The following is a 22,201-nucleotide window of genomic DNA, read 5'->3' as shown; positions in this document are numbered from 1 at the left end:
ATATTTTAGGTTGTGTATTTTTTTTTTTTACACATAATAAAATTATTTTTAAAGTTAATAAAAAAATAATTTATATGATTATTTACAATTAAGTACCCTAATATAAATAAATAATATGTTCAATACATAATGACACAACATACCACAGAGTTTTAATAGGGTTGGCCGTTTCCTGCAAAATGTACATCTTAGTTTGTGTGATCATCATCATCATCATTCCCTTTCCGCACCTAATGGTGCATAGGGAACTGCATTGGTACACCAAACGCAGTGTATCTTGATCATTTTTGATGTTTTTTTTGTGATCAGCCAGACTTAAAAACTGGTCAAATACATCATCAGATTCTTTTTTGTATTATAAGGATAACGAATGCAAGCATTATTTATCATTCTTTAACAAAGTAAAAACATTCCAACTGTTGTGTAGATATGATTATTCACTCTTCTCAAAAGTGCTATTGTCCCAGTTTCACTTTTCTATGGCTGGCTGCTTTCTGGATACTGCGTTCAATTTATATTTTAATCGTAAGTGTATATCATGAAAGTCACAATCTAATATTTATTTGTGGAGAGGAAGTTTTTGAGGAAATCCTTCAGATCATTTGCAAAACTAATTAGTTAAATTCCATCAAAAGGAATTTCTTCAATAGGTTGAGGATAGTCATAAAAAAGAGTCCAAAACAACTTTACAACAAAGAAGATGATTTTTAATTTTTTTTATTTAATGCACAAAATACACAATTTTACATAGACACAATTATGTGTTTTTTATGTCTCGACTTGTTAGAAAATTCCGTGTTAAGTCGGGACTCTTTGATATATAAATCAAAAATATTTATTCACATATTAAAACAAGTAATCAAAACAATATGCAAAACAATCAAAACAATGCACAAAATAATAATAGAAAAATATAAATAAAAAAAATTTATACATGTCGAAAAATGGAATGTAGAAAAGTTATATATTAATACGTATGACAGTGATGATATAAACATACGTATATGGATAATAATGAAAACAGCAGCGATGTTATATATTTATTCCCGAAGCAATCTCATACAGTGGTCTCTACCCCTCGATACAATCCAATTATGGATCTTCATCTTAAATATAGATGAACATTCCAGAGAGGGAAATATGGAAGTCTAGGGCGTGGCGCAGTTTGTTAGATGTTTAACTGTGAAACTGGTTTTGCGGGTTCGATTCCCGCCAGTTGCAAGGAAGAAGTCCAAGAAATATTTTTTTCTTAATTGGTCTGGGTGTTGTGGTGTGTCATTCATAACTTCCTTCCACATTCTCTCTTTCCCACCTGCTGACAATCCTCTCAAATAGAGGCTTAACGAATTATTCCTTTTAAAAAAAATCGCCATTTGCCTGTCTTTGAGCATCCATAATTCTTTCATCTCTTGATTTCATCTGGGTGAAATCAAATCGTTTGTCTACAAATATTTGAACATACTAAAAATATTATTACAAAGAAAATATTTATTTTTTCTTAAAGGTTGCGTGCCACATGAATCATATCCTTACATTTTTTGTCCTTGTTTTATTTTTTCTTTTAATTATAAGATCCGACAATACTGACTGCCATCACTTATTGGAGTAAGGTAGCATAATATAATAAATGAATTAATTGACATCCTTGGGATCGCCTTGATTAATGAGTCAAAGGAACAGTTTTTTAAAATCAGGATTGTGTAAAATCATCAATAAGTTAGAGGAAAAAAAAATATAAAAGCCATTATGATACCTACTGAATTTATTTTTTCTAAAAGAAAGTTATATTAATTTATTTGTCTATTTGATTACAAGAAAACAACAGTCATTACAACAAAAATACAACGTAATTAATATCAAATATATTTCAGTGTAACCTTGGTAAATATTATAATATAAAAATGAACAGCAAACAATGCCTTGCTGAAAATTGGTAGTACAATTTTTTATTCCTTCTGATTTGTTTTAGAGATTGGATAGATCAGGGGTGATCAAATATATACTGAAAAAAAAACGTTTCAGGGGTGCTTTTTTATTATTATTACTGTGGATAATTTATATAGCGCCATTTTTGTGAAAATCACCTCAAGGGCGCTTTACAATATCCCAACACGTCTTGCAGCTACATAGCGCATTGTCGGTTAGGATTCAAGTTCCTCGTTTCCCACTAAAATTAAATTTAATAACAGATAAAAGATAGGAGCTAGATTACATCATGTCTTGCTGCTACAGAGCGCATGGACGGTATGAAGCTTAGTCCCCATTTACATTATTTAAAAATTGATTCTGATAAAAAAAACTTTAACAATTAAGAGCTGGATTACAACATATTCTGCAGCTACAGAGCGCATAGACTGTTGGAATTCTAAACCCTATGTTAGTTCCAAATTTAGTTTTACGTAACGCGAATGGAGTAGGGTAGATTTTATTAAGAAACCTAGTAAATAAATTCATTTAACATATTGTAGTAGGTTACATTGTTTCGCTAACAAATGTTTTTTATGCAGTTGTATTATGGACCAAGGGGGTCTCATAAATTTTGTGAAATCTGACCAGGGTCCTAAACACGTGTTGTCAGCGACAAAGTCGGAGCTGAAATGAACTAGAGGCGGGATGCAACCGGAGATATAGTTGGCTCTTTTTGGCACATGCCATTTACGTAAACGATCGATACCGTAGACAAAGGCGACGCTAATTTTGACTATTTACGTAAACATAAGATGACTTCTCATTGGCTAAGAATGCACCAATTACAGACAACGCTTTACAAAGGGATGCAATCGTTGGAGCTGGGTATTTGTGTGTTCTCACAGTTAGTAAATTTGAAATAATTGCGTAAATAATACGGAAATACTTTGGCCCGGTAAATGATAAGATGACATTGTCTTTCCTGAATAGGAATAATGTATTGTAATTTTATTTTAATGTAACATTTATATGTTTAGCTAGATAAACTAGGGTAGTAGCATTGACTCGCAGAATTTACTTGGGACTTTTTATTATATAAATCATTTTACGGAATTGTAGGATATGTAAGTTTATGATAATATAATCAATAATTAGTGTAGGTATTGTGTAATTACATCTTAAATTAGGAATATGTGTATAGAATAAAAATAAAGCATAAAAAAGGAAGTGTCCTAGAAAATTGGCGCGCCCAGATGCAGTAAAATAGGGAATGACCACAGGGATCAAGGGTAATTATTTAAGTTTAGGTTTAGGAGACAGACGGGCAGTTCTGAACAAGAAGCCGCAAGAAAGAGACGAACGGAGATCGCCCAAAGAAGAAATTCGAGACACCATCTGGAGATTCTACAGTGATTCACCGCTTTATTTTAAACAAACTGTTCTTTGTTATAATAAAGTGCTTGAGTTAAAAAAGTTCATCAGTTGTTTGACTTGAGAAGGAAAGGCGACCCCCTCACCTGAAAGTTCTGTCTGTGCTGGTTTTCACGTACCACTGTTGGGTTGAGCACAAACACCCTATTTATGAATTTTAGGTTAGATATTATTTAATAGTTTATGACAATGATTTATATAAACAAAACATGCATTAGCAGAGTAGTAAATTAGTCAAGTGTTCATAATAAATAGTAAACAATAAAGAACTAAATAAATAAAGCACTGTTTTCACATGTTATATTATTGTTCGCAAGATGAAAGCGACTACCGATGTCCGAAGGGTCCTGGTAACCGAAAACACATTAGCCTCATCTTTCCGGGTAATTTCTAGTAGATACGACGCACATGTGCACCAAGAGATGACACCTTTTGCTACATCGGCTTCGTGTCCATTTTGAAACGCAACTTTAGAGTAGGTAGAATGTATATAATAAAGGACGCAACATTCGCGCTCAAAATAATAAGGTAATAAAAAGGTTGATTCAAGTAAATCATAGATTAGATGTGTATGACCCTGATCTTCATGCAATTATATGCCCGAATTTTTCAAACATAATTTTTCTCTTTGTTTTAATAACTGAACTTTCAATAGCAATGTTTCTCTCCGTGATTTAGTTATTGTTGATTAGTCTTGTGTATTTTGGAATATTTTTTTTAATTCCATCAATAACAAATACACCTAGGGTTAGATCGACATAATACAAAACCTGGCACAGAAGAATGCCTACCACTACCCCCTTATTTCCCTTGGTTTGGGTTAGGTCCTGCCGTATTGTAAAAAAAAAACGTTCCTTATAATAAACCCCTTATAATATAAAAAAGAAAATAAAAGGAGGTAGGTAGGCCAAAAGTTGTGTTATTAATAAAAAAAAATTTTGGTGCTTCCACAATATTTATTCATATATTTTTTAGGTACGTATTGTGGATTTTGTAAATAAATTATGAAATACTTAGTAATATATATTATAGTACTCAGATTACAGAAGATTTTTTTAAAGATGTCTCTTAGCTCCCAACACCCAGTCTATAAGCTTACAACGTAGAGCCATGAACCCACACTTCACACCAAGAGCCCACTCGCTCAGTACTCTGAAGTAGAAAGTTCGGTATTTGGTACCGCGAGCGCGAGATACCTACTTAGTTACATTCAGTTACATTTACCTGACGGCTGTCGCGTGGATCGGTACATCTGTGACGTTCTTCGCGGTATGCTAATTAAAAATAGTTTAATAATTGCCTCATTCATAATAAAATTAATTTTCTAATCGTTGTTAGTGCATTCAACGCTGGGGTTCATTCATTTTATTGCATATTTTGTAATTTGAACAACCATCTATCTCGTTTACCTGTCAACGTCGTGTGATTTTCTTGGTGGTACAGAAAGTTTAAACGTCACTTTGGGTAGCGGAATCGAAGCTGCTTCGTGCGTTAGATAAGGTTTTGTCGTGATTTAATGCCTATTGAGTGTTTTCATTTTGTGTTAAGTGATAAGATGGCTAGTGAAATGTGAGGTAAAGCAATCTGTAATGCATTTGTACGTGTCGTGCTTGTGGAATATCCAAGAAGCAGAACGCAGCGCGCATTGTGACATCGGAGGAGATTCAGAGACAGGATGCGGACCAAAAGATGAACCTGGATGTAGAAAGCTTGGTAGAGTATATTTCTGTTTATTGTTGTCAAGTTCAATGTTCAGAAACTGCTAATGTTCATGGTTCGTCTAAAGTGAGCTGGTTTCACTGTTTCGCGGCAGAGGCAAGGTAAACAACACATTCACCAGGTTCAGTACAGCCACAGGGTGTTACTGTAAATACCCAAATTATTTATATGATTCTGTCTGTTCCATTCGTAATCAGTGTTTATATTTTTTGGTGCAATTTTTATCTAGGAATAAAAACCTATTTTCGCTACATTATATTTTTTTTATGTAAGGTGAAATAACAAAGCAAATGATGTTATTCTTTACGATTTCTTAACGATTAAGATTAAAAATAACACGACGGACGGTAATTTGTTTTTTTTGATTGTATTATACGTACTTATGCCTATATGGTATACATACACATACAATAACGAGTTATTTTAATGGACAACAATCCAATATCTCTAATTGTGCTATTTTTAAAAAAATATATGAATAGTAATGCATATTTCGGATACTTCCGTAAAAATTAAAACTTTTCAAAAGTCTGCTTGTAAAAAAAAATCGGTGGAGGGTAAAATCGAAAACGCCTGTCCGATGCGCGCGGACACTTCAGAAAGGACCTTATTGAACGTATCTGTATTTTTAAAATTATTATTTTATTTTACATTCATGGCTCGAAAGCCTTTTACAAAATTAAAACTAATAATAAATAACAGTGATTACAAACAAACAAGTAAATAAACGGTGGGGTTAATAAAAAATAATATTGTGAAAAAATATGTAATAAATTGAAATATGTCTTTAATGAATTATATAAGTGAAAAATAAATCTAAGCAAACAAACAATTACGTATGTACGTATATCCTATCAAACAATTACGTATGTAGTAATGGTAAACTTATATTTAATTTCCAAGTAATTATTATTATACAACTAAGTATGTAGTGTTATCATATGTTTTAATGTAAAGGATCTTTACCGACAAGCCATATTAATTGGCTTGGTGAGTTCTGTAAAAAAACAATAAAAATGTAATATTGTCTATAAATAATAATAAAAAAAAAATAATAATTTTAAATACAGTTTTATTGTATTATATTATATTACAAATTTACTATATTATTATTTTAAATACAATTTATGTAAATTTTTGTCCGAAGCCGAAACCGCGGCCGAAACTCATTTTACTGGCCGAAACCAAAACTTCGGTCGGTCGAACGACTTACCATTCTGTCTTTGCATAGAGACTTCGCTTCCTCTACATTCACACATCTCACGCACGTACGCCGACTATTCCGAATTTCGATATGTTCGTCTTCAAGGATTTGGTCATGCCATGTCTTTTTTGGTCTTGTTCGTTTTCTGCATCCATCAACATTCACATCGTAGATTTTTTAATCCGTTCTTTCACTGTCTATTCGCTCCACGTGTCCAAACCAATGCACCACCCCTTTGCATACTGCACGGATTCCAACATTTGTGCACATGTCAAATATAGTTTAGCCATATATTTGCCAGAGAAATCGTATTTCGGCGGCGTTCAGTCTGCTTTCATCTTTGTTTTCCCAATTCCATTCTTCACCTGTCATACATATGGTAAAAAATGAACTAACAAACACTCTGTATCATTTTTCTACGGATTTAAATACCAAAAAGAGGAATAATGATGACGCCCTCATCGCATCTTCTTTCCTCGTGTAAAAATGATGAACAGTGAAATAATAATGTTTTAAAAAACGTTTACGCTTATTAGAATTAAACATTTATTTTCCTACGTCCGATGTATGAAACCCATTCACAAATTTATTAATAATAAAGTATGTTAACATTTACCTAATGCATTATGTACTTGTACATAATATTAAAAACTCCAGCTGATCAATTAGATTAATATGTTCTGTATGAATAAATAATTTTAACAGTCGGGTGATGTAATATTATTTGGTATACCCGCGTTATTGAGTTGCTACTTGCTACTTGCTACGGCCCAAGACACAAACTAGCACGTGCTACATCCCGCCTTATATGTTTTAAAAAAAAATACAATTCAAACCGACGTGCGTCCAGCTCAAAGTATTTCTCCGAACTGACAAATAAATTAACATATCGTTAAATTATTTCGGCGCGCTGTCCCCGCGCTGGCCGTGTCAATACAAATTTGTATGGAGACAGGCGCTCTTGCGTTTCGAAATATCCCCAAAATTTGGTATAATTACAGTGTTACAGTGGGAGAATGCGCCAGATTTCTTATGATCCGGCGCTACCCTTCCTCGCCAGGTTGCCAATTTTTCATCCCTTACTTTTTACTTTTGCCTTGCTTTTGCTATGACCCACAGGTTGAAAAACATTGATTTAGAGTGTTATTTAATTTATTTTATCCGGGATTATGAAAGGATTTTTTTATAAAATGCCTGGAACAGGCGCACGGAACATGACAAAAAAGGCATTTTTGCGAGTTTTTACGTACGATTTTTAAAAGTTTAATTTGAGATTCAAATATTTATCTAACTATCCGTATATAATAATTATTTTATTTATTTTATTCATACACATATATATGTAATGATCTAATAACTTATATTTACATATAAGTTATTAATTTAAAAAATACTTGGTACATTTCCACTTATTTATTTTGACCAATTAGCGCTTTCACCCTCTATTGGGCATCTTCAGACTGGTGAATATTATACAGTGTATGGATAATTTATATAAAACTAAATATTATCTAAATTTTAAAAATAAATAGGATAAAAAATAATAGCGATAGAATTTTAATAAATCAGCAGATAGAATTTAAAAACTCACCCTTATTAGCCCCCTTAGTTAGACCCTGTACATTGTAATAAAACAATAAATATTTTTCATATACTAGAATATCATATACTAGAATCATACTTAAAGTACACCGCCAACACATGTTTCAATCATTTATCTCACTCTGTTCCATTGCAATATTGCGTATTGTATCTTTTTCAACTTATTTTTGAATGTACCTACACTTAAGATAATATTTTGTTTTATATAAATTATCCATGCGTTTCGTATACCGGTTTGGTATGTATTTCATTTTCGCATACCCGTAAAAGTGCATTATTTTCACGAAAACAGATTTTCAAATCCATTGGTATAAATATATGTATACGCTAGGAGCGGCACTAAGCACCCGCCTTGTGTTCCATTCAGCATAGGTTCCGGAGCTTATCTCGTATTTGGTGGGAAATAGTATTTTTCCTTATAGCGCGTATGCAACTCAGCAGGACTTTAATTTAAGACTATTTTATAAATATTTTTGAAAAATAAATTAAAAAATATAAATATACCTTGATGAAAATTTCACTTTTTTGCGAAAAGGTTGGAATTCCTTTTTTTAGTGGATCTCTTTTTGTGTATGTAGGTATTTGCACCCACATGGCTCTGCCAACGTGCCAACCTTAAGAGTAAACTAACTAATCGGACGTATTTCCTTTTAAAGATAAACAAAGTAGGAAATATCGCTATTTAGGTATTAGTGTACCAACATACACACTACGTTAGTATTTGCTTACGTACCCACATACATAGAATTATAATATACCCCACATAGATGATATCGCGAGGTTACGCCTACATTGTTTTACTATAGGTGGCCTTTATAATTTAAAATCATTTACGTGATCACTGCTGCCTATATTCATAAAGTGATTCATGAAGTACGTCATGTTATATTATTTAATAATGTATTATTCGCAGGTATGCAGATATTTTCATTAAAATATTTTGTTTTTACGTATTTTGGAATCATTGTATTTTTCACTATTGTAGGTAGGTACATCTCGTTATTTTATAGACCTCGGGCCCCCGGGATATAATAAATTGATACCTACCACGTCTAAAATCGTAAACAAAACTTAGTTAAATAACACAAATTTGATTTTATACGAAAAATTTATCCCATACTGTTATTTTTATTAGCATATTTTTTTTTGGCAAAAATCAATACTTTGATAACGATCTATTATTTGAATCATATTTTTTTCCTAAGTTATTGATTATTAATTGGGATGCATCCGACACCGATATATCGCCAATAATTAGTATATCCGACATATCGCAATCGGCCAAATATTGGAAAGTGTCCAGCGGAACATGTGTTTCTACTACTATTGTTCAATTACTTTTTTATTTTTTATATTTTGCGTTGATTAAGTATCTCGTGATTGATAGTTGATTATAATAAAATTATTAACTACTAACAACCAGATAATGTATTGCTGTTTCAGTCACGAAGTATTATTTTAAAGTACATGCAATCATACATATAATATGTTATTTTATAATAGTTGTTTTGATAACATACGTATTTGATGTTGATAATATCATAATACACACTATCGGTATTTAAATTTATAAGACGGTTATTCGTTATCGTCACAGGTAACATTGCACAAAACAATAAAATAGGAATGCAAAAAAGTTCGGTGACCGCAGACCACTTCCTTCTATGAAGAAAAAAATGTCGATAGTTTTACGTTATTTTTTTTAGTTTACTATGTTCGCATAAGATCGTACGTAGTAGTATGATAGCGTTGCACAGTTAGATGTCTCAGTTAGTATAAAAGTGTGTTAACTAAGAAATCTAGATAGACAGTTTAAACTTGAAACAGATATCTTACAAAAATGGTGCTGTATAGATTAACTAGCCAAGTGTAATTATTACGAGATATTGCACATATTTTAATTAAAAAAGTATTCTAAAATACTCACGTTGAAATAAAAAATAACACGAGAAATTATAATTTCTACCCACTAAGTATAAATGACGTACCTGACTAATGACAAATATGGGTAGCATCGGCCGCTATTTTACAAGGTTGCATTTTTAATTTTACGTGTTTGTCTCTCGACCGTACTTGGGTAGCTTCTCAATTTTTACTGTGGAACCTATTCTAAGAAGGATGATGTATGTTTAGGGAGGCTATAATTAATTAATTTTATTGGATATTCGGTCATAATCTTTCTCAAATCCACGTCTCATCTATGAGGGTAGTGAAGTCAAGCATGGCTCGCTTATGGACAGTCTCTCTCCATTCTCCATACATCGGTCCTGTAGACATTTTTCACCGATGGGTTTTATAATTCAATAACCTAGCTGCTTTAAACAAGATTCGGTTGACGTTCATGCGACCTTGTTCCTCTGACACATCTCAATAATATAATATTTTTTCCGAACTATCCAAGTGTTCGCGATAAATTATGCGGATTCCGTGGATGGCCACACAAATTCATTAGTACTCCGGGAAAATATAAATTCCTATAATCTGTCCGTGTGCGAGAGGAAAATCTTTGAGTTTTTTGGGCATATTTCTATACGATTCCGATTGCCTGGAATTCGTTTCGGTTGCATCTATAAGTTAATTGTAAACTTCAAAAATAAATAAGTCAATTGTAAAATTTTGTACATAATACTGTCGGGTTTCTGCCACAAGTTGGAAACTACATTTTATTAGTTGTGAGATATTGCACTTTTAAAGTTAAAAGCCCATCCCAAATCAACAATTTAAATTAAAATGCAGGTTGAATATAATGAAATATATATTTTTTGTATTTATAGCATACAAAATATTTTAATTTACTTTTAAATAAAGATTATTTGATTCCATTTATAAATACATATCATTTTTCGAAAATCTGTAGTTACCAACTTGTGCCAGAAACCTGACGATATATTCCCAATAATTTACAGAATGAAAATTTTCCCGCCTTTTCCCGAAACTGTTTATAAAGACTACGGTCTCTCTTCAGTTTTGCATATTCACTATGTTAATCACTAATCTTTCAAAACTAATTTAACGAAAATGTAATATTTCTTTTTATTCAAACCGCGAAAATAACAAAATATAGACACTTTAAAAGCTTTCATTGAATCCCCACTACAGAATTGTTAATTTGTGATCAATCAAATACACACAGTCAGTACAATTACCTTATTCTAGTTCCCCAGCATGACAGTGTAGGAGTACAGTGTTAGCACCTCAGAGTATAAGATGTATAGTATACCCACTCTAAGGCTAGTAAAGTCGTCGCCAGATAAGAATGATTACGTTAATACATCTTTTACACTGCGGTCACTATGTGACCGTAGTCATTCTTATCTGGCGGACAGTATACCAAATTTGAAACCGCGGTCATACGTACTAGATCCCGCTTCGAAAGGAAGAAGAACGTAGAATATACAAACAATAGAAACGACACAAAACCCCTAGACAAAATATACAATTTACAGTATATACTTAAGTGTGTTTAGAAGTTACTGTACAAGATGATGATAGTGTTTATTGTCTGTAATTTCATGAACATTTCCAAATGCATGGCTATTTTATTCCGTTCTAAATAACTGCACGCCATCACACGCACATGAAATGGCGGACTATCCCAACTGGCAAGTGGCATACCGAGGCCTTAGAAAGAGACATCACTTCATATTACGCGCAGGGCCGCCTTGTGAATTTAGAATTGAATTTTTGAAAATGACTTGAATAACGTCGGGTCTCTGACACAAGTTAGTAATTACAAATCGTCCAAAAATGAGATTGATTCATAACTAGCATCGAATAATCTTTGTTTAAAAAGTAAATATGTCATATTTTTTAAATACAAAAAATAATGTTTTATAACATTCTGTTTGTGATTTTATTTAAATGGTTTATTCGGGATGAGCTTTTTAATTTAAAATTGCAATATTTTACAATTAGTGAAATGTTAGTTACTAACTTGTGCCAGAAACTCGACGGAATGAGCCCACTGCAGGTGAAGATTAGGTAAAGATTTATTTAAACGTCATTCAGTTTTTTTTTCAAAACGCCTTCGATAGCATATTACTTTAACGAAAGCCTACTTTATTAGTGGAAATCTACACTCTGGCGACTTCCTACGCTGCGTTCTGTATTGTTGGAAAGCCTGTTTGACTGAAAATAAAATAATTTTAATAGCCTCGGTAAACAATTTTGGGAGTCGATTATTAAAGTTCGTTACCTCTTGGGCACTGTCGCATTACGACCGATTGCTGCAATTAGTTTACTCATATCTTCTATATATATAAATGAATCGCCGTGTTGTGTCTCATTTCCTAATTTAAAATTTCCTAATTTACGTACTTGAGGTTTACAAATAATAACATTTTCAATATGTTGAGTAGAAAAAAAGTTCGAAGCACATATGTGTTTTCATCGATTTTCCAGGGTTGCATTCGACTGAAATGCATATTTTAAAAAATTTGGAGAATATTGTTTTTTTTGTAAACTGAAAAAGTTTGTATTTTAACGTTTCAATTATTTTCAATGGATACTGAATTGATTAATTTCCTAACAATTTCTTAATGTTAACATATTTTTAATGGATTTTTAGTAATGTTTAAAAAATTAATTATAAACATAAATACGTAGTGTTTAAAACTGTCTGAACATTTTGTTAATTATCTCTGTTTATTATGTTAGTCTTCTTTGTTTATTCTCAAATGTAAAAATATATTTTTTAAAAGTATATTGTTCAGTGTCTTCTGCACGGATAATCCCAGTGAGGTCACATTATTTTTATTATAATTTATAGTTTGTATGATAAAGAATGTGAATAAATAAAATAAAAAATATATAAATTACCTTGGTGTTAGATACCATAGTAGATACGGAAAATCCACATTTTCCTTCTGAGATTTTAGTCTATATTTTTCAATTATATTTAAGGCCTATACCTAAAATCCACACAAAAAACTGCAAAACAAAACATTTTTTCTCGGTTCTTAGGAGCTTTAAACATGATACCCTCTTACACAATCAATAAAAATAATAATTAAAAGCACCATGCACCATGCAACAATGTTTGGCAGGTGTGACTTTTCTTCATTAACACGTATTCCCTGTATTATCTCCATGGATTATGGCACTATAGTAGTGATTTTTGCACGATTTTGATTTGAGCACGATGAGACCTCTTAGCCAATCACACGTGGAGATAAAACAAAAAACAAACCCTTATCACGAATATATAAATAGCTTGAAAAAGTCCGAAATAAATAACGTGTGTAATTAATTACGAAAAAATGTTTGTTCAACCAGCTAATAGCAGGCAAGCTAACATTCGGGCAGGACAACGTCTGTCGGGTCCGCTTGTATGAAACAAAAAGTAAAACTAATTTAGTTTTATTCCTTGCCGCATAGCGACCCTGGACTAAGTGAAATGGTATGAAAAAAGTATCGCGGCCTCTACAGTGATGAATGTCAAAGCGTTTCGCAATCTGGGTCGTGCACTCGTGCGTCTTGCTCGATATTGTAGGGAGCTGCAGTGGACACAAGTGGGTTACACGTTACCACTTGCTACCGACTTGTTCACCGACCAATGTAGTGGGACTTCTGACTACAGCCTACCTGACCACTGACAACCGGACCACTACGACCCGAGCTTTCATTGGAGCTATCACACTGTCAATAATATCGACGGCGAATGGGCAAAATGACTGATTCGCCATAATGTGAATATTGCAAAAAGACTATATTCAAATATTATTTAGGGCAGCGATTACAAACGATATTTATGTAAAGTAAAATCGATATTTATGTACGAAAATGTGTATATTAGTTCGACAATTTAAAGTATCTTCGTCGGTAACCTGTAGTTGAACATGTTTAGAAATGTATACATATTTTATTTTTCATATTGAAAACTTAATTTTATATTGTAGATAAAATTGAAGATACATGTTAACTTCTCATTGTAATACGGGCCAAGGGCCTTGATCCCGTTTTATTAGTAACAAGTGGAGATATTATTTCTGTAGATAAAGGTAGTTTGGATACACATTATTTGCGCCATATGCACGTGCATGAGATTATTTTTGATGTGTCAAATCAAAATGTTTGGAATTTCTGTACGTGAAAACTATTTACTCAAAACGGTTGAACGGTGCATATGATTTAGATTTATAACACATCCACTGTCTGATAGGACAACAATATCACTATCTCTATCTGTATGTTGAACAATATCACTTTGGACGTTGACATTTTTCACGTCTCTGAGGGAGTTTTTCGTTACAAGATTCTCTTACTTTTTTAACATATTATTCTTTGCATATTATGTATACGCAAAGAATATTTTATATATATATATACCTTATTTTACCTAATTATTTTAATTATTTCTATATGTATGAACTAAGATATTCCATTTTGTAATGTACACATATATGAATAAATAAATAAATGATGAAAATGATGAACAATAGCACACAAAAAAAATTGCGTAATGTTCAATTAATTTATTTTTGGTGTTTTGCATTTAAATAAATGGTAGTACAGAACAAACAATAGATTCTTAGGTACATAATATATTATGTACTCAGTACTAGCCTTTTTTAAAAGTGTAGCCTCTTCCTGCATTTGCGTATATAGACAAAAAATCTCGGAAAGATTCAGGAAACTAAAAATACTGAAAATCAGAATTTTCCAACATTCGGTTTCCGATAGATACATTTAATTTTATGGTTATTTTTTGCTGATCCATCCCTTGTCAGGAGCACGGGACTGAGGGCTATATCATCATTAGCTATCGTTTGGCCTTATGTCAACTACCGAATGGCGTAGCTTCAGCATGTTGCAGCTTTTTTGTTCGCTATGCTACATTACTCGTACATTTCACTTCTCTCCCACGCTTAATCTCCATCGAACACGGGCTTTGACATTGCCGCCAGATGTTTCAGAATTTGAAATTTAGATTTAGAAGATATTTTGAGGCTCATATCTAAGAAAGCATGTCCCAGCTCTTAGAATTTCAGATGCCATTTTATTTTTTGATTTGTGTAAATTGGATAATCAAAATATTAATAAACTCGGACCACATTATACCTATACCTACTGTAATAATTGTCTGTGGTAAAATCACACAAATAATCCTAAGCCCGATGGCGCTGAAAACTTAAAATGACAAAAATAGGAAAACAAAATATTCTTCATATTCTCTATTCGTGCAATTCATTAAATAAAACTGCAGGTTTTTTTTTCAAATTACTTAGTTATAAAGTAGGGTAAATTTTTATCAAAAGTGGTGTTCTTCTTCTTGCGGTGCCTTGTCAGGTTCCTCCGACGGCGACGTTAGCGATCACTAGCGAAAGCATCTGGGCCTTGCGTCCTGCGCTACTCTTATATTCTTTAGCCAAGACAACTGCTTATTGGATGTACTAGCTATAGTGATTCCTGTCAAAGATGATCAGAGTGGTGTCCCGTTACCTTTTCTGGTGATTTTTCTGTCTGGGTTACGTTTCCTTAGCCGGTTGGGTCTGGTTTGGAGGCGCCAGAAACTCGCCTTTCATCCTCTCATCTGCTGTGATCACACCGTTATGCGTGTGATCTCATTGCCCAAGGTTCACGACGTGGACGCTAACGAGTTAGACTAGTAAGTTGTGTTGCCGGTGGAATGCAACTGGGCGTTCGTAGCATTTTATAGAATCACACCCCCCAGCAAAATGTGACTCACTGCGACCCTACTGACATATGCCAGTTCGAACCCCTGATGTGATGCAATAATGATGTTCGATACTACTACTACTGCTACTACTACTACTACCATCACGCCATTTCCCCGTAGGGATAGGCAGAGAGACTGGACCGCCACACACGTCTATCCTGGCATAAATTTCTAGCTCTTTCCACATTCATACATCTTGTCATACATGCCTTTCGGTTCTACCTGCTTTTGTCATGACCAGACTTAAGATTTTGGTTTATCTGATCATGCCACGTCTTCCTTGGTCGTCCTCGTCTCACGTTGCCGTTCATTTTCGCCATATATACTTGTTTTACCATTCTTTCGTCTTCCATTCGTTCTACGTGACCAAACCATCTCAGAGACCCTTTCTTAATCTTATCAATTATACCTGACTTAGATTTACACTCTCGCCTGATTTCATCATTCGTAACCTTGTCATACATTGATTTCCCGCACATTCGTCTAAGAGATCGCATTTCGACCGCGTTCACTCGGCTTTCATCCTTCCCCTGCCAGTTTCACTTCCATACATAAGTGTTCGGACTAAAATTCCGTTGTGCACTGCCAGTTTAGCTTCGATTGACATAAATATTTTTATCAGTACCTAATTACTATGCCTAGTGCGCCGTTCATTTTGTTGCTCGCATTCCGTTCAACATCTTTTTTTACTCTTCCATCTCTTGAGAACATGCTTCCCAGATACACAAATTCTTCTACTTATTCAAGACATTCGTTGTTTACATTTATTGTGCAGTCAGTAACCTCACTTCCCCTTTCCAATACCATCACTTTCGACTTACTCGCGTTCATCACCAATTCGCTATCCAGGCATACATGATACATTCTAGAGACTATTTGTTGCAAATCCTCCTCGCTGCTTGCTAAAAGAACTGCATCATTAGCGTACAACAAGTAGCTTACTGAAAAAATATGAATAAATTGAAATGTTCGCTAGCCTAAAAAACAAAAAATGTTAGCTTTTTGTTGTAGAGTTTTTGGAGAAAACTCTTGACGTAGAAACCTACGCGTACGGTTTGTTTCTTTTAAATGAACAATGAAAAATAAAGACAGTATGTATAATATATTACAATATTTTCAAATGACAAATGATTAAAAGCATGACTGTGAATATTAATGTCAGACTTATTCACTTACTTAAAAATTCACTAATAATTTATTTGATACTGTTGTAATCATTATAAATTGTTATTCAACCAAAATCACCATTAAATAAATGCACTACCGGGTTATATGTGATTATACATCATACGATCATATACGTTTATGATTAGGTATTATTACATTTTTGGGTGTGTTAATCTGTTTGACATTGATTGGATCAACAGCGATTGTTATTTTATGTTTACTGCATGTCTTAATACTGTACAAAACCGTTATTGACTGAACTGTTAGATGACGTGGAGATAATTTCATTGGCAACGGACCACTGAATGAAAAACTACGTCATTATTTTATGTCTTGTTTAAAAAAAGATTTGCACGTTACCAATAACATGCGAGTTTACCTTCATTTTTTACTCTTTGTGCAACTTGAAAGTAAATTGTTGTTACGAGATAAAATAAACACATGCATTTGTTCTGGGCTTTAGGTGTTGTATGCGGAAATGGCCAGTTCATACTTTGTAAGAATATCAGTAAACTTATTGCCAATTTGCGTAATTCTTATGTTGATGTATGTATGTATCTTCACCTCAGTTAGTCAAAATATGATATAGGATAAAAGCGCTGCTGTTGAGAAAAACTTTTCAGCTAGAAAATAATGGATAAATATCTACACAAAATAAACTTTAAAAAAATAACATTCATACCTACTCAAAATATACATAAATAGGCTTTCCTTCGTTGTTAGCATTTAAAAAAAATCCAGGTAATGTTATAGTATATTTTACATTGCTTTTAAATCATCCTAATTATTGACCCAATTTCTTCCAATAAAACGGAGGTGCTGCCATACTAGATAAAACAAGTTCCCAGTTTAAATGATATAATTGAAGCATTTATATATAATTTACAAAAAATATATATGACGTAGAACGTAGACGAAGAGGGAATGCTATTTTTATTTATAATTATATTTTTAGAAATCAACTGAATTGACGTGCAAAGAAAATTTAGGTACTTAAATGCATAAGTGACTGTTAAAAATGTTAATTTCGATAATAACAATTGATTAATTATAAATAATTAATAATAAAAATACTTGTGATTTTTACTTATAGTAAGTTCATTAAACAAGACTGTCTTTAAAATCATCTTTTAACATATGTTTTTGTGTCGATGCGTTCTTGTAACACAGTTTTTTTTTATATTTGCCATTCTCAGCATTCCCTTCGTATTTAAGGGTGCATGGTGCTCTTAATTATTATTTTTATTAATTGTGTAAGAGGGTATCATGTTTAAAACTCCTAAGAACCGAGAAAAAATGTTTTGTTTTGCAGTTTTTTGTGTGGATTTTAGGTATAGGCCTTAAATATAATTGAAAAATATAGACTAAAATCTCAGAAGAAAAATGTGGATTTTCCGTATCTACTATGGTATCTAATACCAAGGTAATTTATATATTTTTTATTTTATTTATTCACATTCTTTATCATACAAACTATAATTAATAATAAAAATAATGTGACCTCACTGGGATTATCCGTGCAGAAGACACTGAACAATATACTTTAAAAAAATATATTTTTACATTTGAGAATAAACAAAGAAGACTAACATAATAAACAGAGATAATTAACAAAATGTTCAGACAGTTTTAAACACTACGTATTTATGTTTATAATTAATTTATGTACATCTATATTATTTATATTACAAAACAATGAAAGAACAAAAACCTAACATAAGCTATACACTTGTGTAGCAGTTGATTCAATATTGGTTTAGGCGAATGAGACAATCCTTCTACCTAGCACCACTATCCATTTTTTAAAGCCTTTTTAAAAAAAATCTGGTTTCTAATTGTTTTAATAAAAAGTGGAAGTAGGCTATATATTTTAATTGAATAATACTTAAAATCCCTTTGTCAGAAAGTGGTATTAGTTTGTATTTGTTTAAGTTGTCTTTGTGTTGAGGATCTAGTGATTATATTATGTATGTGATGTATTGAAGGGGTTATGTCTTTCATTTAAGTAAGAGTAGTTATTGAATCTGTAAGTGAGTATTGTTTTAGCGTATTGGTGTCATAAGTTGAGATTTGTGGAATATTTCTTCAGTAGATGTCTGTATCGGGACTCTGAGTATTATTTTAATTATAGATTTTTGTGCAACAAATACACTATTTAAAACTGTGTCACTCGCACCACCCCATGCGATTATACTGTACTCCAAAACTGATTGGCACAATGCAAAATAAATCTTTAAAAGTTCCTTTACATTAATTATATTTCGAATTATATTATTATATACTAATAGTATGTGTAGAACCAAAACGCTCAGAAGATTGACGTCTCTAACAGCTGTTACGACAAAATAATCCCCTTGTTTTAATAATTTAACCCTTATCTTGGCGAAACAAAAAAAAAATTCATTAAAGTTTATTATGAATTGTAATTATGCAGTCAAGAATAAAAAATATGGTATAGTAGATTTAACTGAAAACTGTTTTACTCGTGTTTTAGTTCATGAGAAAAAATGCACTGCCAAGAAAAAAGTTAACAAGCCTTTTACGCTGTCAATAAATTAAAAAACACAATAATGAATAAAGTACCATGTGGTCATTATGTTAGGTAGGTACTTGGTACTAGCTATGTGTCTAGGAATGTAAATAGGTAGTTTGTGTGTTAATGAACATCAAGTTGAGGTTACTTTCGATTTGCCGTAACGTCAACATTCTTTAGATGGTTCCGGTTTGATGGTTTTGTGTGTCGGAAGTATACCTATATTTTGGCCATCATCGGTATTATTTATTATTTTAACCATTATAATATAGGTACATATTAATCGCCCCGCGAATTAAAACCATGTGTTTTCATTCGGTAATCTCATAATCACCGAGAAGAAATCGAAAGTTATTTGCTTGTTTTAATTTCTTAATTGATCATCTGCAACCAAACAGCGTTGTTGATTGAACCATAGTAAAATATGTTTATTTTATTTAGGAAACATGCAGTACGATTTACATAAATAGAAATTATACAAAAAAAACTGAAATCTTATGGACCAGAGAAGTTTCCTTGTTTTATTACATGCTTAGGTGATTAATTATTGTCCATGTTTATGACTATTTTTTTCAATTAACAAAAATTACAGTTTACGAAAAAAAAATTGCTCAAAGTAATAAAACAATATTTAACGTAATTTTGAAAATAACAGATAAAAATAGCAATATCAAAATAAATTAAAAGACGTGAAATTAAAGTTAGTTATAAAATTCCATTACAATTTAATTTAAGAAGAATAAGTCAAATTCCGGATGAAGAATACAGTTCTGTGAAAAAAATAGAACCAGAACCGAAACGAGTGTTTGAGACCCGATGGGTACTCTCAGATAAAAAAATAAATCAAGTAAAGATAAGTCCACCTCGCGCACTGGGCGCGTTTGCGTACCATGGTTGAAGTACTAGGTTCAATTCCTGGCAGGGTGAAGGTGAAATATCGGTTTTGTAGGTGGTTCTGCACTGCAATATTAAATTGTTCTTCGTCTGGCACCCAAAGCGTACGACTGTTCACTGATCACCTTACCTTCCATGCAACAAAAGTTATCCAAATACGCTGCAACTGGAGTACCGATGCAGTGCCCTATGCTATAATGGGTGCGGATCGGAAAATGAAGATGGAGATTCATTTTAATTGAAATCGAATTTAATTTCAAGAATCTTACTTTCGTATTTCCTATAACACTAAACTTACGTACATTTTTCTACTCTGAACGGATGTGCACTTTCTCTTGCGAAATTTAATTCACCGCCATGAGACGGAGTTAATTGATAAATCAATTGATGTTTATTTTAATGCAGTTTTTGCACTCCCTGTACATATCTAACACATCAAGTGTAATTTTCTATTACCAAGCAAAAAGTGCACGTATTATAATCGACGCCGACGCACAGAAGTGCATTATTTTTCTATTGTATCATACAACAATCACATGGTAAAATTATACATAAATATGCAGTTTTCTTATAACCGTGTAAACGTTATGACGAGGTAAGCACTGGTGGATTTTTTAAAGCTGGCGCGTTCGCAACACTTACACAAACGCATTGCGTAGTATCTGTGAATAAGCCCATGGTATGACGTATGACATACGCATTATGAAAATAATCTGTCTCTCTCGCGCTCAGACGCGCTTATGAGCGTGACATAGACTACTATTGCTTTGTTAGTTGCCAATGATATGGTAATAAAATATACACAGGATGCTTCTGCGTTCGTCTGATATTTACTGCGATTCTTTATAGTGAAAATATAATAATATGTACCTATTCGATGTTAAGCTATGGATTAAAAACACTGGTTTATAAATATGTTTTTTCATTTTATCATGTATAGGTCGATACACGAACACATTTTTGATGTACAGAATATTGCTTTAAAAAACCTTAATATCAAATTTTAGTCCAACGTGCTATGTTTTTAAGAATCCCCTTTGGATTAGAGCAAAACAGAAACAATCAGTTAAGAAAATGTCAAATATTTATTTAATAACGTGTCGCTCCCAAAAAAAAAAAATCTGCCGAAAATGGCGGCAGAAAAATGGCCTTTTTATTATTTAGTTCTTCGAAAATGATGAACACAAAATCTCATTTTAAATAAAGAATGTACTTGTGTAAAATTTTTCTTAACCCATTGTATTTTTTTCATATTCACAACCCTCTAAACCAACAGGGATTTTTAAAAAAAGATGGCACATTTGTTTTAAATTTGATATAACGTTTAGTTGCCACTTTTTCATACTCTTCTTCTGCCATACTAGTTACCTTCACGACATCAGAACTGGAAGATATGCTGCGACGCTTCGGTCTCATACGTTAGGACAAAACTATTTTTTATGTATTTTTTTTTGTTTTAATATGGATGGATAATTTGAAAGGGTCGATTTTTTCGTTCGTTCAGGAGCTTGATATATTTTTATATTTACAAAAACTGTCATTAGGTTATAGTAAATTATTTTATTTTGGGTCTCAGTGGATCGCTTTTTTTCATACAAATAAAAAGTTGTTAGTCGTTTTCCGTTTTGTGGTTTACCAAAAGCAGGTTTAAAAAAAAGGGAAGACCATTAATGGTCTTAAGACGGAAAAGAAAGTCCATTTTTACAACCTATACCCCCCCAAATAAACTTGAATAATAAAATGTGATTTTTTATCTTCAAAGCTGGTAGAATTAAGAATTTACATAAAGACAAACAGTTTTTTTTATTAAATTAACACTTTTTATTTAGTTTTAATAACGTTATTCAGTGTATTCCAGTCTGATCCGCTAAAACTATAACTTTAAGGTTAATCCACTGTGACCCAGAAGGGGCAGCGGTGAATCGATTACCTTAAACCAATAAAAAAATGTATCTAATTGAATAAGCTATAAAATGGCAAACTGAGACCATTACATTTTTTTTGAGACCATTAGATTTTATCAAAGTGACCCGAATTTAACAAAAAACTTCAGAGTTACGGAGGT

At 32.4% G+C, this 22,201-nt stretch overlaps 1 protein-coding gene across 2 annotated transcripts in view; it reads left to right on the top strand.

Annotated features, from left to right (window-relative positions):
- The first annotated feature begins 4,535 nt into the window (after window positions 1–4,535).
- Window positions 4,536–22,201, top strand: part of Rgl (Ral guanine nucleotide dissociation stimulator-like) — a 106,977-nt gene continuing 89,311 nt past the window's right edge. The window contains exon 1 of one of the 2 annotated variants that reach the window (XM_088223824.1): window positions 4,536–5,052. In XM_088223824.1, the coding sequence (XP_088079950.1) occupies window positions 5,029–5,052 (24 nt within the window). In that variant the 5' untranslated portion in view covers window positions 4,536–5,028. The remainder of the gene's footprint in view (window positions 5,053–22,201) is intronic. The other variant, XM_088223823.1, reaches the window with a different exon arrangement.

Source organism: Micrasema longulum, unplaced genomic scaffold, assembly GCF_059751315.1.
Source record: "Micrasema longulum isolate JH-2025_06_02 unplaced genomic scaffold, ASM5975131v1 h1tg000251l, whole genome shotgun sequence".
Classification (NCBI taxonomy): Eukaryota; Metazoa; Arthropoda; class Insecta; order Trichoptera; family Brachycentridae; genus Micrasema; species Micrasema longulum.
Note: the sequence above shows the minus strand (reverse complement) of the source record. Positions and strands in the feature narration are given on the sequence as shown.